Consider the following 16,966-nt stretch of genomic DNA (forward strand, 5'->3'; position numbering starts at 1 on the left):
GAAAATTAAGGTCATGTATTATTTGAAGAGATAATGGATGAAACATGACAACGAGGCATTTATAAATGTTAGCTTCCTTCTTCTGCAAGTGGGTGAAAGACAAAAACCTATAGAGACAGAGGTTCTGGGACACAGAAATCAAGATGAATTTGAAATACATCCATACGTACCTTGGCACAATGAGGGAAAATGTAGAACATCAAGGGCAGAGATTATCTTTAAGTAGATAAAGAGTAAAGATAAATCATCTCAAAAGGGAACAAAAGTTTTACTAACTGCCCTTTTCTCAACACCCATAATGGGCATTACAAGACAGTGGAGTAAAAGGGTCAAACAGCTAAAAACAAAACAAAACAAAAACCCAACTCTCAAGCTAGAACAGTATAACAGAGAAACTGTATTTCAAGAACAAGTATACAATAAATAAATGTTTATTTTTTTTTCTCAAATAGAGTTAACTATGTATAAACAAAATTCTAGACAATATACTTTAAGGAGAAAAGGATATATGCAGAAGGATGGTCTGAAATATGAAAGAAGAAATAGTGAATAAAAAAATAATAATTTGATGTAAGTAAATCAAATAAACATTGTTGATATAAAATAATATGGATTTTTAAAACAGAACTGAAGTACTGGATACAAGGTACAAGTTTGGAGTTGAATGATTGGAAGTAAAGCGTCCCAGGACCCTTATATTGTTTAAAAGAAGGCTCAGACAATGTCATCTTTGTTAAGATATTAAAAATACCTTTTCAAATCTTAAATGTGGACACTGAAACAATGGAAATAAAATTAGTAACTTCCAAATCTGTTGGAGGAAACAAAGGGAGAATAAATTTTTAAAAATAATAATCAGCCAAACAAAGATCCCCACTCAATTCCAAATAAAAACAGAAGAGCATTTTAGAAAGATAAAAAGATAGCACAAAGTAAGACATAGAAGGAACTCCAAATATCTCAGTAATCATAATGAAAGTTAATGAACAAGACAACTGTATGCTGTTTAGCAAATCCATATAAAATATAAATACACAACAAGTATACTAACTAAACACAGCTGGGGGTAGTATGTGTTTAAAATTCTCCATGACAAAAATATTTAAGAAATGAGAAAAAAAAATCTGGAGGTAATTACATTAAAAGCAGATAAAATAGCCTTTAATACCAAAACGATGATTAGAAATAAACAGGAATAAAATTACTACATAATTTTTATTTTTTAAAAAAGATTTTGTTTATCCATTCACTTGAGAGTGAGAGAGAAAGCACAAGTCATGGGAAGGGGCAGAGGGAGAGGGACAAGCAGACTTTGTGCTTGTCCCTCTCCCTCTGTCCAGAGGGGCTCCCAGCACTGAGCCTGATGCGGGACTTGATCCCTGGACCCTAATCAGGAGCTGAGTGAAACCAAGAGTTAGAAACTCAACCAACTGAGCCACCCAGGTGCCCCATATTATTACATAAGTCTTAAATGATCAACTCACCAGGAAGATATCACAGTTTTAAATGTGTATGTATTGGCAATAATACGCTCATAATATATACATCAACAAAAAAAGATAAACTACAGGGAGAATTTCTACTACTGCGGCAGGAGATTTTAGAATATCTGCCAATGGCAGTCAAGCAGACCCAACAAAGGTGTAAATGTGAACAATGCAACTAATAACCTTAATCTAAAAGACATTTATAAATTCCTCTACCACCAACATAGAGAACATATATTCTTCTCAAGTTCACATGATGATTTATAAAAATTAACCATATTAGTTCGTAAAATAAATCTCAGAGAAATTAAATTACACAGACCGCATCCGATAGTACCATGTACTTACCATGTACTTAACTTAGAAGTGAGAAGCCAAGAGATAATTTCTAAAACCATGCATTTGGGAAGTTAAAAGATAGATTTCTCAGGGCGCCTGGGTGGCTCAGTGGGTTAAGCCTCTACCTTCAGCTCAGGTCATGATCTCAGGGTCCTGGGATCGAGCCCCGTATCGGGCTCTCTGCTTAGCGGGGAGCCTGCTTCCCCCCCTCTCTCTGCCTTCTTCTCTGCCTACTTGTGATCTCTCTCTCTCTGTCAAATAAATAAATAAATAAATAACTTTTTTAAAAAGATACATTTCTCATGGATCAAAGAAAAAATCAAATTTCTAAAAATACTTGGAAATTTAAAGTATTCCAAATATTTAAATATATAAAAAAATAATACATAAAAGTATATATATTTAAATATCTAAATATATTTAAAATATACCAAAATATACCTTTACATACAGGAGAACAGTCGATCAAAACTCAGGGGATATAGTGAAAACTCTATTGAGAGGTATTGCCCTAAATACTTTTATTAGAAAAGAAGAAAGTCTGAAAGTTAATGAGTTAAGCCTCCAATTTAGTTTAGAAAAAGCAAAAACAAAATAAACCTAAGCAAGAAGATAATAAGCAGAAGGAAATGAAATAGAGTCATTCATTGTAAAAGGGAGAAGACCAAGCAAGCCAAATGTTGGTTCTTTGAAAAGACTAATAAAAGACTAGAAGCAGCCCTCTTAAACTGATTTTTAAAAAGAAGACAGAATACTGAAATAAACAGATTAGGATTGAAAAGGGCAGACGTAACCATAGATATGGCAGATACAAAAAAATAAAAGAATATAAATGAATATTTAATGCAATTAATTTTAAAATTTGGCAAACTAAGGGTGATTTAACAATCACCATATTAACAAATGAAAGGGGAAAATCACATGGTCTTTTCAATATAAGAAGAAAATATCATTTGACAAAATTCAACACTCATTTGGGACAAAAACTTTTAGCAAAAAAGGAATTAGAACAGGGTAAATGTTTTTAGTTTGAAAGGTATCTTTGAAAATGTTATAGCAAACATCACTGTTAAGTGGTAAAATATTAGAAGCGTTTCTTTAAAAATCAGAAATAAGAGAAGAATGACTACCTCTTCTAGTCAACATTGCACAGGAGATGATAGTCAGTACAGTAAGACAAGGGGAAAATGGCATAAGGTTTGGAAAGGAAGAAGCACATTTTGTTGCTTCCAGATAATAGAATTATCCACATGAGAAGAACCCCAAAATGGACAAATAAATTATTAAATGTAAGAAGAGCCTGTATGACTGTTATAGGATATAATCTTAAAATAGAAAAAGCAATTGCATTTCTAGATCTCAACATAAAGCAATTAAAAAATGAAAGAGCAAAGATGTCACTTGCATTAGCATAAAAACATATGGTACCTAGGGAAAAAAAATGAAACAAAAAAATGTACAGAACCTTTATGAAGCCAATTTTAATGCTTCACTGAAAGCCACCAAAAGATTCAAACATAATCTCACATGTACAAAAACCTGGTATAAGACTGCAGTAGCACTGCAGATCACAGGAAATGAGTGATTCTGGGACAAGTGGTTTTCAACAGAGGAAAAAGATGAAATTGAGCCTTACATCACACAAACAAATCAGTTTCATAAGGATGAAAGATTTAATATGAAAAATGAAACTTGAAAAGTTAGAAAGAATCTTTTTAACCTCAAGCTGGTAGTCTGTAGACACTATGAAGGAAAAGAGAAGATAAGCCGCTACTTCAGAAACTACATCTGCAACAAATATAAACAAAAAAGAATCAGTGTTCTAGCCTATGTAAAGAACTCTTGGAAATCAATAAGAAATAGAGAAGCAAATATTTGCCTGTATAAAAATAGGCAAATAATTTGCAATGACATGGATGGAACCAGAGGGTATTTTGCTAAGTGAAATAAGTCAATCAGAAAAACAATTATCAAACGATTTCATTCATGTGTAGAATTTAAGAAACAAAACAGAGAATAATAGGGGGAAAGAGAAAAAGATAAAACAAGAAGAAACCAGAGAGGAAGACAAACCATAAGAGACTCAATCTCAGGAAACAAACTGAAGGTTGCTGGGGGGCGGTTGGTGGTGAGAGGATGAAGTAACTGGGTGATAGACATTAAGGAGGGTACGGGATGTACTGAGCACTGGTATTATGTAAGACGGATGGGTTACTAACCTCTACCTCTGAAACCAATAATAACACTATGTGTTAATTAATTAAAAAAATAAAATGGGCAAATAATAAAAATATATATATCACAGAAAGAATACTCATTAGTAACTAGGAAAATGCAAATGAAGACTACAATGAGAAACTATTTTAAACTATTAAATTAGCAAAAGTTAAAAACCTGTATAGCACTAAGGATGTGGCAAGGATAAGAAGCCAGCAGAGCTTTTTATTCAATGTTAGTGGGAGTAAAAACAGTCATAGCTCTTTGGAAAACACTTCGGTTTTCTGCTGTGAAACTGACCGACCCTTTGCATACCATACTATTCAAGAAGTTCATTTGCAAGTGTATATTGCAGAGCAGAACATGAAGAGCAACTTAGATCTCCATCAACAGGGAAACGGATCAATTGCGGGTTCAAAGATATCCCCCAGGGGCGCCTGGGTGGCTCAGTGGGTTAAAGCCTCTGCCTTCGGCTCAGGTCATGATTCCAGGGTCCTGGGATCGAGCCCCGCATCGGGCTCTCTGCTCAGCGGGGAGCCTGCTTCCTCCTCTCTCTTTCTCTCTCTCTCTCTGCCTACTTTGATCTCTGTCAAATAAATAAATAAAGTCTTAAAAAAAAAAAAAAAAAGATATCCCCCAAAGTGATTTTGACTGTTGAGGAAAGGAAGACTCCAAAAAACAAACAAACAAAGAAAAAACTATTGTAAATTATTTCATGGGAAAAAAAGAAAATTGAATGGAACAATACAGTTCAGCTTGTGTCTGTTGAGTATAGTAGCATAAGTAGAAATCAGTGCGGCTAGGCAGCTCTCTCTTGGACCACGTTTTAGAAGGACACATAAGAGAGATTAAGGAGACATGTAATGCAGGGTAAAAGTCTGGCTTGAACCTGTGGGTATAATGCAGCAAAGAGGCCGAATCTGGAATTTAAAAAAAAAAAAAAAGCAAAAAAACCCCAAAAAACAAATAAACAACAAAAAACTCTAAAGATAGCAAAATAGTGCCTTTAAAGCTGTTTCTTTTGGATCGACAACAAGGAAAGGAGAGGCCCAGTGCTGAGGCAGATGGTGTAATGTTACATGATGAAAAAAGACAGAATTTCCAACTCTCAGCTTTTATGTTTTCTTTATCAAGGAAAATGGTTCTCAATCTAGAAATGTTAAACACATCTAGAAGAGGGAATTGAAACTGCATGAGAAATCTAGATGAGAAAAATGAGACATCAATGAATTCAGGTTTGTAAGCCCAGGTGAAAGATAGTATATAGACTAGTGTCTTGGATGTAGCGTTACTCAGAATTGGTTGAATGAACCAAATTAACCTCCTGGTGTTTGAAATATTGGGTAGATGTAAACTCCGTCTTTGGAAACCCATGGAGAATTCCAGAACCAAAGACTGAATGCTAGTATATTTTCTATGTTTCACATCACATGGGAAAGAAATAGGAATTCTGATCCTGGTCAAAATTCTAGAAAGCATTATGAAAGAAATTGTGAATATTTAGAAAGAAATTTAGAGATTATTAGGAACCACTGGTGTTTACTGAGAAGCTGTGAAAACAAATGTCATTTCCTTTTCTGGGTGGAGTTGTGTGGTTTGTAGTGCCAGTGGACATGGCAGACATTGTGAAGCTTGATTTCAGGAAATTAGTTTACCAAAGTTTCCTGTAACAGCCTCATGGACAAAATATAGACATGTGTGCTGGATGATCGGGTGTATTCACAGTGTGTAGAACAGCCTCACCCAAAGCCTGAGAAGGGTCCCTAATGATGGGCCAGATGGCTCTGTTCTTGGTCCAGTCCCATCTGACATTTTGTTTTTCAATATTGCATAAAGGCCCAAGATGCCCATTTATCAATTCTGCAGAAATCCCAAAGCAAGGACTGTGTCAGCTAGATAAAATATTCCAAAGATTCCCCTATGACGGAACAGAATAAACAAGATGATATTTCACAAGATACAGAAAGTCTTGAATCAGGTGAAAGAAAAGATCAGTTGTAGAAATAGAGCCCGGAGTCATCAGACTTCACCACTGCCGGTGTGGAAAGACCACCTTCACATGCAAGGTAGTAGGAGCCCAGTGAAGACACAGGGCAGCTAAGACACCTCTGTAGCCCCACGGCAGGTCTCTCCACTGTGAGCTGTTGATATTCAGTTTGATTCAGACTTGCTTTCAGTTGCATCCTGGAAAATGACTGTTACCATAATTATTGAGCTTAAACCACATGCCATTGCCAGGGCTGGGTTAAGGTCTTCATGTGCACAGTCAATCCCACTACATTTCTGTAACAGATAAAAAAAGGTGGAGGCTCAGGGAGGCTATGCAAAGTGTTCAAGCCCACGTGGTGGGGGGTGGAAGCGTGCAAGTTGGGTCCCAAGTCTGAGTTTAAAGTAACTTCTATGTTGTATATGATCTCTGGTCTATATACTTTATTCTTTCATTCCCTTTTGTGTTGTCATAGCAAGGGACATGTTGTATTCTTTTTGACTGTGCAGTGTTGGCTTTCCCTGCTGAACTGCAAGCTCTCAGTTTCCCTAAGAGTTGAAACTGATGCTTATTCATCCCTGCCCTTGGCACCATGAACGTGACTTAGGAGATGTTGGTATTCAACATATTTATAAATTCATTCATTCATTCACTCACTCACCCAAGAAACCTAAGGAAGAATAATATATTGCTTATTTTTCTCCCTCCCTCTTTCCCTTTTAATCCTTTCTGGGTAAAACTTCACTTACATTATCCTACTCAGCCACCTTGAGTGTCCCTTTGTGTTCCACAGCATAGAGTACGAGAATCCTAGTGTGACGTTCAAGGGCTTCTATGATGAGATCCTCAGACATCCCAGACCTCACCGTGCACCCCTCCCTCCCCCTTAGCCCTGCCTGATCTATGTCTCTACTGCCTCTGTCCCATCCCTACGTCTTTGCTGATATTGTTCCTTCTTGGAAATGTCCTCTCCCATCCTCATTATTTCCTCTCCAGGTGTTACTCATTCTTCAACACACCCGTTCAAGAGCCACCTTGCTCAGGAAGCCTCATATCCTGGCCCGGAAAAGCCGCCCTCCCATGATATATAGCATTACCTGTCACTGTATCTCTAGTACCTAAAGTAGTGTCCAATACCTATTCAATACATGGGTGTTATTACATAGTGAATTTATGGATGAATGGATGGATCAAATGGACAAATGAATGAATTCATCAGAAGTCAAGATCTGCGTTATAGCACCAGTTACCCATTAATTATGTAATTTGGGGCACTTTATAAAATCTCTCTAGACCCAACTGTCCATATCAACAAAAAGGTGGTCAAGAAGACAGCGAGGGGGGCATCTGCGTGGCTCAGTCGGTTGGGCATCTGCCTTCCGCTCAGGTCATGACCCCAGGATCCTAGGATGGAGCCCCACTTCAGGCTTCCTGCTCGGTGGAACCTGCTTCTCCCTCTCCCTCTGCCTCTCCTTCCACTTTTTCTCTCTCAAATAAGTAAAATCTTTTTTTTTTTTTTTAAAAAGACAGGGAGACAAGGGAACTCATTTTTATGGATGACTTACTAGGAACAAGGCAATGTGCTAAGGGTGTGACTTACCTTACATGCCTATAAGAAGGAGGGAAGGAGTGAGGAGGAGGGGGAGTGCTATACAAGCAGGAGAAAGCCTGGGCTTAGGATAAAGGTTACTTGAGTTCAAGCCCTGGTTCGGCCATTCACTAACTGTGACCTCAAGAAAAGTAATCTTCTAAACCTCTGCTTTCTTCAGCTCTCAAGTGGTGACAATAAGCACCCCTACTGGTGAGTCTGTCACAAGGACTAAATGTGACATCCCATGTAATGCCTGGAACCCGCTGACTTGCGTGTGATCACTGCTTAATAAACAGTAGCTTATTACTGTTACATTACTTGCATGTCTTGTTGTTCACTTTAACCAGTGAAGAAGTAAAGGCTCAAGGTCACGTATAACTTCCCTCTGCACTGTCATCCCCTCTGCCTATGGGACACTCCAGTACAAATCCTCCTAGAGTGGCCATGGGCTTTGCAATACAGCCCGTGTCCTCATTTCAGGGTGAAATACTAAAAAGCCACCTCCATGTTGCTACTTTAGAAATACACCCAGGTTTTATCATTATATCTTCTAAACCTTTAGCATCTAGCATTGCATATCTAAAAGCAGTGTCAGTTTTCTCATGGTTATTCTTACATTCAATAAAGGTCGTAATCTAAGTTATAAGAAGATATGAATTTAGCTCTCCCAGTGAGACTCAGAGCTGGTAACATTTTTTTCCCCATTATTGGCTTTTCTTCGTGCAAAAATTAAAAATATCCATCGCCACCCCTCTATGATTAAATGTGGCGTGGGTGTTTCAGCCCCATGAAGGGAGCCACACCCCACCTGGGCACTCACTAATCGTTTGATTTGGGAGAAGAAAGGGAGGAGGAGATAGTAACCAGGAGAGTATCTAGGGTTTTCTTTGGTGGAGAATGTGATGTGTAAACATACAGAAGTTTTACAGAGGACATACTCAGAGGCAGGATAAGTTTCATTTATGGCAGGGTGTTATCAAGATTACATGGCTGTTGGAGCCAAAGGATTCCTGCCCTCGGTGTCCAAGAGGACCTCTTCCCCAGAGCATGCCCAGGGGGGTGTGATTTGTCGGACCGCAACCTGCAACCGAGGCGTCAACAGGCCATCGGGGGGCTGCCACCTGCTGAGCCTTTTTCCGCTACAAACATGGCCACTAACGCAGCTCCTAACCAGGTTGATCACAGGGAGAGAAACGCCAATCTAACACATTTGCTGTTGATGTCTTAAGCAGATTCAGGCACACAAGATGAAGCACAGCTTTTGCAGGAATGGTTTAAGCTGGCTCTGGAGAAGAATAAATTAATGCGATATGAGTCGGAGCTACTGATCATGTAAGTAAGGCAACACAGATAACAGTGAGTCCTAAAAGCAAAGGGGGTGGGAGAGGGGTGGCTCGCCCGCCCAGGTTGAAGTCCCAAGAATTCTTCTCCTCGTGCATACAGAATTGTGATTGAGGCAAATTGATATTTGGTGTCTTGCATATCATGTTGGCATTAGCACAGAGAATCTTCCGTTGTCTGTTTTCTCTCTGGAGTCCTGTGGCTGAAATAGATGTCAGGTGACGGGTCTGGAGCTGGAGAGCATTTGGATAAGGTATTCTCAGTCTATCCTTGTCCCCCACCCTGGGCCGGTGGGGGTGGGGGGCACCTGCAGCCATGCACCTGTGATGGGGAGGCATGTTCTGGCCTCTGGGTATGAACCCTGGAAGGGCTTGGGAAGATCTGCCTGGCCACATCCTTGAGTATTTACCATACTGAGGGACTCTGAATGTGAGGTTGCAGGCTGCTGGGAGATCAGAATGTGGAGCTGGATCTCATCACACTGGGACCGAGTTGAAGGTCACTCAAGCCAGGATGCAGACATATCTCTGGGGTAACCATTCAACCCACTGCGCTAACCTTACCCCATTGTTACCCATATTCCCCTATGGCATCACAAAAGTTAATGGACCCACTTGCTTCTTAGGGGCAAGTCTTTTACTCTAGCCCAGCGGATCTCACCTGGGGGCCATTTTGCCCCCCAGGGGATATTCACCAATATCTGGAGACATATTTGGGTGTCACACCTGGGAGGTGCTCATCTAGATGAGGTCTCTCATCTGGTGAAGAGAGGCCGAGAGTGCTACTTAACATTGTATGATTCGCAGGATGCCCCTCTTCCCACCACCAACAGAGAGTTATTCAGCCTAAAATGCCAATAGTGTCAAGATTGAGAAGTCTTTCCCTAGATCTATGGCAAGGCTCAGAGTAATCAAGAAGGCAGGTCTGCTCCAGGCTGGCTAATCCCAAGAAAAAAAGGGTGTGAGTTGAGTTCACCTAGTTTCTTCCCAAATCTGCCTCTCCCAGGGGTGAGAGTAAGAGTGGTCTCCACTCTTCTGGGGAAGGAGGCCAGGAGTTATAATCATTGAGCACCATGGACATGGAAAGAATGCCCAGGAATGAGGAAGAAGGCATCTTCCTTAGCAATTATTTTTTTCGATCACTGTTTTTTAAGTTGATACACGTGCTGAGACTCCGAGCAACACCTATCCTTGTCCACCTGACTGCAAAGCCCTTTTTACACAACCCTACCATCTGCCTCTGGACCAGATCTGAATCACAACGTTCATTCAACAAAAGCATATCCAACACATCCTCTGTATCAGGAACTGTGCTGAGTACAGTGGAAAGAAGAATGAGCGGACCACAGTCCCAGCAACAGCAGGGCACAGAAAAATGACCCCAAAGCTGTGGCAGCTCCATGCACACGGCGAGAGGGGCTGGAAGGGAAGGCCAGGTGCTGTCAAACAGAGGCCCTATTCCCAGCCCTTCCTCACTTGGGTGTCTCTGTAGCAGTGAGCCTCTCTCACCTCAGCCTCTTTTTTCTCTCTCAAAACTCTCTCCTCTGGGTTTCTGTGATGCTGCTTCGCTTGTTTTGATCACTTTTCAGAGCTCAGATGGCTTCCTTCCTGGCTACATCTCTTTTTTTTGGCTTCTCAGTGTAGGCATTTCCAAGCTCCTGTCTTCAAACTTTCCTTTCTCTGTAGTCTCCCTTTTAGGGATCACAGGGTTTCAACCACCATCTCTGACCCCCACAACATCTGTGTGTGGTCCTGATTTCTCCCACGTGCTCCAGAGTTGCGTTTCCAAAGGGGGGAACCTCCACATTACACACGGCCTGGCATGTGGGCCCCTTGCCCACATGTCGGATAGCCCCAGGCATCGAAAGGTCAAGAAGTGCCTAACTGACCTTCACCGAGAACGAACTTCACTCCTTGACTCTGCTGTTTCTACTGGCGGAAGCACAGAGACCCCAGCCTGATGACTCCAAAAGCATCAAAGACTCTTCTTTGCACATCTCCTACCACCGGACGGAGAGCTGTGCGGAGGTTATGGCTCTGCCTGAACAAATGTCTCCTGTCTCCTCCTCCTGGTTTTGTTGTTTACCACAATCAGAGATCTGGGAGCTGTTAGAGGCAATACTCGAAGTCATGTTGCCCCTAAAAGAGAAAAGAGTTTCAGATTGTCATTGCTTCTCCCCCAGATTATACTATCCTTTTCTTAATGATCCGTCCCCAGAGGGCGGCCTGAGTGGCCTTCCAGATGCCCCCTGGGATCACATCCCAACCTTCAGCTGCTCCTTCATCTCTGGCCTTCAGCAGAACCCATCAGCCCTTCTCAGCTCCTTCAGCCCCAGACCTTTCCATTTAGAGATATTCCAAGACCCCAGTTTTAATTAAAAAGAAAAAAAAGAATATAGTAACTATAGTCACTGAGCTTACTGACTATTTTAGGCAGATCTTCAGTATTTACAAGGTGTGAACATTTTCTTACCCCCAGGGCCCAAGAATTAGAATTGGAAGATCAACAAAGCAGACTGGAACAGAAATTAAGACAGAAAATGCTCAAGGAGGGTGAGTACAGGGATATGTGTTTGGGCACCTGTGAAGGATATTTTTCCCTAGAAAGGCACTTGCTCAGAGCACGCCCCAAATCCCAACGCAGGGCACCCCTCCCACCTTGTGTGAGCAGCCTGGAGGTGGAGAGAGAGGCTGGAGAGGGGGAAGCCTACCGGCTGCCCAGCGAGACGCTCTGGCTGGCTTCGTTCATCTGGCCTATGAGGGCAGCATTGGACTCCGTCGCACCAGCTAAGAGAACAAAATCGTTCATTCACTCCCCCCTCTATTCAGTTTAGAAATATTTGCTGGGAGTCTAGTATGGGCCTGGTGCATGGAGAAGAGCTCCCCTGCCCTGGGATCTGGAGAAGCCAGTGTGCAGATGGGATTGTCATACACCAAGATGAGGGCCAGGACACAGGTGCCTGACAAAGGAGGGCCTCATTCTGCGGGGCACTAGACTTGGTACCAGAAACAGCCTTCCCCCCGTGGGCCAGGCCAGGGCACACGTGAGAAAATGATCACCGCCACAAAGGAGGGAGAATGGAAATGAATTCAGTTGACTTGCTCTCTTCATTATGTGTTCATTGGCTCTAGCATGCCAGGCATATTCACTGTTTGTGCCTTAGACCTAGGTCTGAAAGGACAAGTTCAATGATTTCTTTATACCTCATGGCCCAAACATGGCACCTCCCTATGGGGTTGCCTGGTACAGGGCAAGCACCTAGTAAATATTGGATATTAGTAAATATTAGTCATCATCATGGTTATTTTTACTTAGGCATTTTATCCCCATTTTACAGTTTAGAAACGAAATCTCAGCATGCTTGGCATGCGCGAGGTAAGTGGTAAGGGGGCTAAGGTTCCGGAACAAACCACCACAGACTCAGGGGCGCCTGCTCTTTCCCATGTAGTAGTGATCTGTGGACTTTCTTCATAGCCAAAAATTCTTTTTCTAGCAAAATCCTTACAGGGCTGCACTCACTATACAGAACAGATAAAATTGGTATACGTCGTTTGTATTTGTCAGATGGAGTCAGATGAGTCCCCTGATGAGAAGCTGACTTTGAGAGAGAGAGAAGCTTTTTTCTGTGTTAACTACCAAATAAGGACCAACACTGGGATATACCTAGATGAACAAAATATACAACATAATATCTGATTTATACATTTAATAAAAATTTCAATTTGTTCCATTTCAGGGTGGCAAAATAAATACCACCAACAGACCCCATGAGCCACTTTTGAATTTTCTTTTAAAAAAAAGAATTTTTTTTTAAAGATTTTATTTATTTATTTGTCAGAGAGAGAGAGAAAGAGAGTGAGCATAGGCAGACAGAGTGGCAGGCAGAGGCAGAGAAAGAAGCAGGCTCCCTGCCAAGCAAGGAGCTGGATGTGGGACTCGATCCCAGGACGCTGGGATCATGACCTGAGCCGAAGGCAGCTGCTTAACCAACTGAGCCAGCCAGGCGTCCCTTTTTTTTTTTTAATTATTTATTTTATTTTTTTATTTTTCGTGAAGATCGAGGATCATACATTTCTTCACTCCTCTCTGGTATACCCCCCCCCCCCAATCTTCTTCATTTTGACTATACCTGAGCTCATCTTCCATAAAAGCTTTATCCCCCTAGTTAGCAAGAAAGAAAAGAAAAGAAAAAGGAAAGGAAAAGAAAAGAAATGTATCTCTCTCTAGTAAACTCAGTCTGATGGAATAATTTAGACAGTCCGTGTAGGAAGAGCTCAGTCTCTTTGGGATGAAAATGCTCAGTCTTGGAGATGGCAACCTTTTCCTTCTGTTCTGTTCTTCTCCCTGAGGCCAGGGAAGCCCAAGGTAGGTTTGTGTGAATTTGAGGTATTAGCTGTCTGTACTGGTTGCTTTGACTGGCTGAGCCCCCACACAGCTGTCCAGTCATCGGGCTGCCATTCTCTCTGTTGGCATTTGCAGCTAAGGAGTGTGGCTGGCATCCGCCCTAGCCTGGGCCCTCCTCGGTGTGCCTGGAGCCTGATGGCGTTCCCTGGCACCTCCTCCATTCAGCTTGGCCACACGTCTCTACTGTGGGACCATATCACTCTTCAACATGGGGAAGCCCTCTTGGGGGCCTATTGAACAGCTTCCTTTGATGGCTCCGGGACTGGTGGGCACTTCTGGGTCCCACCTGGGCCATACACAGCAGATGGAGAGCTGGAAAGCCAGACTCAGACCCTTCTCTCCCCAACCACAATGTACTGCCCCATGTTCACACAGCCGGCTTCTTCCCAGAATTCCATCCGAGGGGCAGGGTAAGAATCCGTTGGCCCCCAGTGTTCCCATCAAATGGTATGACATTTCTTGGCCCAGAATAGAGAGGCTGGAGCACAGGGCAAGCATCCTCTGCTTCTCTTCTCTCTCCCATAAAACATGCGGTGGAAAGAAAATGATGCTTTTCCATCTCCCTTTTGTCATGTATACCTTCTTCCTGACCCTGTCCTCAGAACTAATCCTGTTGCGAGAAACAGAGGCCCTTGGCTGCTCCAGGATCAGGCTCACTGCCTAGTCCCCAGTTTGCTGAAGGGAAGGGGCGAAAGTATTTAATGTAATGTCCTCTCCCAAGGCAGTAGTCTGGATGACAAGACTTCCATCTGCCTTGACATCTCTTTTGACTGTCGGAAAGCCATTACTACCTGTTTCTTACTCTTGCTTTCCTTTTGCAGCCATCTCGTGTCCCCCAGGCAATTGGAGGCATCAGGCCAATTAGGAAGAAGCTCTTGTACTCTGAAGGCAAAAGGGAAAACACAGTCACAGGCTAGAGACACAGTCCCATTGGCCAACCGGAGTCTTGCTTTGCTCCTGCGTGGTCTCCACTCAAAGGCTGCAATTTGTCATGAACTATACAGGAAGAAAAGGATTCTCTGTATTAAATTGTAGCCGCTGATGCAGATGGCTTACTCAGAACTTTGCACGTAGATTTCTTTGCTGCAGTTCAGACATGTTTAGGGGAAACAGCCTTTTTGTTGTTTGGTTTCTTTTTTGCGGGGGAGAGGAGGCTGGAGGACTAGGTCAGCCTTGGTGGATACTCTTTCCCTCACAAAGGGATTTCCCCCTGTTGCTTTATCTGTAGCCCCAAGATGAAAACTGAGCCGACTGCCACACAGAGCACAGTCCTTACGAATCTGTGGCTTCAAGAACAGTCCCCTGGTGTTAAATTCATTTCCTTGTTTTCTCCGTGGAAATTAAAAGGCAGAAACAAGTCCAAAACAATCAAGAAATGTCCACGCCAAGAGCTCTCTCCCTGGGCCAAACGTTACCTGAGGTCTCACGCTTTTCCTTTTTTGTTTTTTAGAGAGCCAGAAAGATGAGAATGATCTGAACGAGGAGAGAGAAATATTCAGCGAGATGATGCAAGTGATTGAACAAAGGGACAGACTCGTGGACTCCTTAGAGGAGCAGCGCATAAAAGAAAAGGCTGAAGACCAGCACTTTGAAAGCTTCATATTCTCCAGGGGCTATCAGCTGAGCAGGACATGAGCAGGCCCACGGGGCGCCCCCTGGATGCTGGCTGAGGACGGATGGGGCCAGGAACACCCCACGCACTCACGATTCCTTTGGCAGGAGCTGGGATACTTGGAACTTAAGCGATGCCCTATTGCCATCTTTTCTTAAACATGAAAATTCTCCCATCTGGAGTACAGCTGCCCGAGACCCTTCCAGAGATTCTAATGAAGAAAATACAAAGACTGTTATGAGATCAGCAGTCCCTCTGGCAGGTCTCACATTGGAGGTGACCTTGGCAGATGACCAGCATTGTTTTCCCGAGAAGGGGACACGGAGATCGACTTTCCTGCTGCCTTTACCATTTATCTTCCCAATTCATTGAGTTACACGTCTCCAGGTTTTTAAGAAGCTGCCTTTTCATTAATATATCCATATTTGCCTTTTTTTTTTTTTTTTTTTTTTTTGCATGGATGACCGGTTTCCAAATGTCAGAAAGAAGCAGCCGCAGTTTAAAGATTAGGTTAATATTTAAATTGTGTTTCCAGAGAAAAAAGGAGAAACCTTGAGATTACTGGTTACATAAAGCAAATAACTCATATAGCAGGTGTTAATTCAATCCTGGATTTAATTTACCAGTTGTATTTGTAAGCCTTAATATTATATACATAAGCAATGAGAGTTGAAGACAACATTTAGCCTTAATTTTGTTTAAAAAACAAAACAGAAAAAAAAAAGAGAGAGAGAAAGAGAAAAGGAAAGAAAACTCTGCCCCTGGAACATAGTGAATAGAATTTCTATAAGATGAATAGTTTTCCAGTGCTTTTCTTACATGGCTATTGGTGATGGCAAAAGGGAAACTCATTTGTTGATAAAGTGTCATTGAGGCAGGTGCTGCTACCGAAAGCACACCCACTAGAGATCCAAGATGAGGATGCTTCCCGAAGGCGGTCTTCTCGGGTCCAAAGACAAGCATCTCCAACACTTTGTCCAGGGATCCCCTCAGAACTCCACGGGACAAGGATGAAATCACTTCCGACTTCCCCCAGGTAGCAGAGTGCCATGACCCCATTTACCAAATGTAGGGACCAAATCCCAGACTGGGTCGTGGATTTTTTAAATGACATTTGCAATGTGAAAAGAAAGCCAAGAGATGGAGTTTGGTGCACTGACGAGGGATTCCTGGGCCCTTCTGATGGGTCCCATGCGAACCATGTTTTACATAGCGATCTGTTGTCAGAAATTGATTGTTTTTCCCTCAGTGGGATTCTTTGAAGATTCAGTCTGTCACTGACAAGAGATGGACTGAGGAACTCTTTGTTACGTGTTTGGCCTCTCTCATTTCTGCAAGTGTGTAAATGGGTCGCTGAACAGAAGGTGCTTTGTGACAGTTGACTCTGACCAGAGACCTAACTTTCCTCAATGTAAGTTGACCGTGAACCACTTCTGACTGAGATGCTGTCCACGCATGCCAATCTGGCCAGCCGACAAGCCGGAAATTAGAAATGTAACTGAGTTTCCCAAGCCCGCCCACACTCGGGGAGGTGTTAAATGGAAACTTTCCATGGCATACCAAATTCCAAAGGTTGCAATTCTCTTTTCCTATTTTCTTTCCTTCCTTCCTCTTCCTTTTTCCTTTCTTTAAAAAAAGAATCAGATTGGGGCACCTGGGTGGCTCAGTGGGTTAAGCCGCTGCCTTCAGCTCAGGTCATGATCTCAGCGTCCTGGGATCGAGTCCCGCATCGGGCTCTCTGCTCGGCGGGGAGCCTGCTTCCCTCTCTCTCTCTCTCTGCCTGCCTCTCAGTCTACTTGTGATTTCTCTCTGTCAAATAAATAAATAAAAAAAAAAAAAAAAAAAAATCAGATCTTTTAGTGCATGAATTCTTCTATGAGGGAATATGTGCAAGCATCAAGCTATCAAAACTGTGCCATTTATGGCTATTTATTCTTATTTATTTATATATTTGGTGGAAATTGCTAATAGGATTTCCTCCTATTTCT

At 42.2% G+C, this 16,966-nt stretch overlaps 1 protein-coding gene across 6 annotated transcripts in view; it reads left to right on the top strand.

The window, feature by feature from the left end:
- Nucleotides 1-16,618, top strand: part of MICAL2 (microtubule associated monooxygenase, calponin and LIM domain containing 2) — a 210,769-nt gene extending 194,151 nt beyond the window's left edge. For 3 of the 6 annotated variants that reach the window (XM_059136366.1, XM_059136355.1, XM_059136373.1), the window contains 3 exons: nucleotides 8,851-8,953; nucleotides 11,441-11,514; nucleotides 14,817-16,618. In XM_059136366.1, the coding sequence (XP_058992349.1) occupies nucleotides 8,851-8,953; nucleotides 11,441-11,514; nucleotides 14,817-15,001 (362 nt within the window). In that variant the 3' untranslated portion in view covers nucleotides 15,002-16,618. The remainder of the gene's footprint in view (nucleotides 1-8,850; nucleotides 8,954-11,440; nucleotides 11,515-14,816) is intronic. The other 3 variants (XM_059136345.1, XM_059136434.1, XM_059136340.1) reach the window with 2 other exon arrangements.
- Nucleotides 16,619-16,966: the final 348 nt, after the last annotated feature.

Source organism: Mustela lutreola, chromosome 1 (genome assembly GCF_030435805.1).
Source record: "Mustela lutreola isolate mMusLut2 chromosome 1, mMusLut2.pri, whole genome shotgun sequence".
NCBI classification, from domain to species: domain Eukaryota; kingdom Metazoa; phylum Chordata; class Mammalia; order Carnivora; family Mustelidae; genus Mustela; species Mustela lutreola.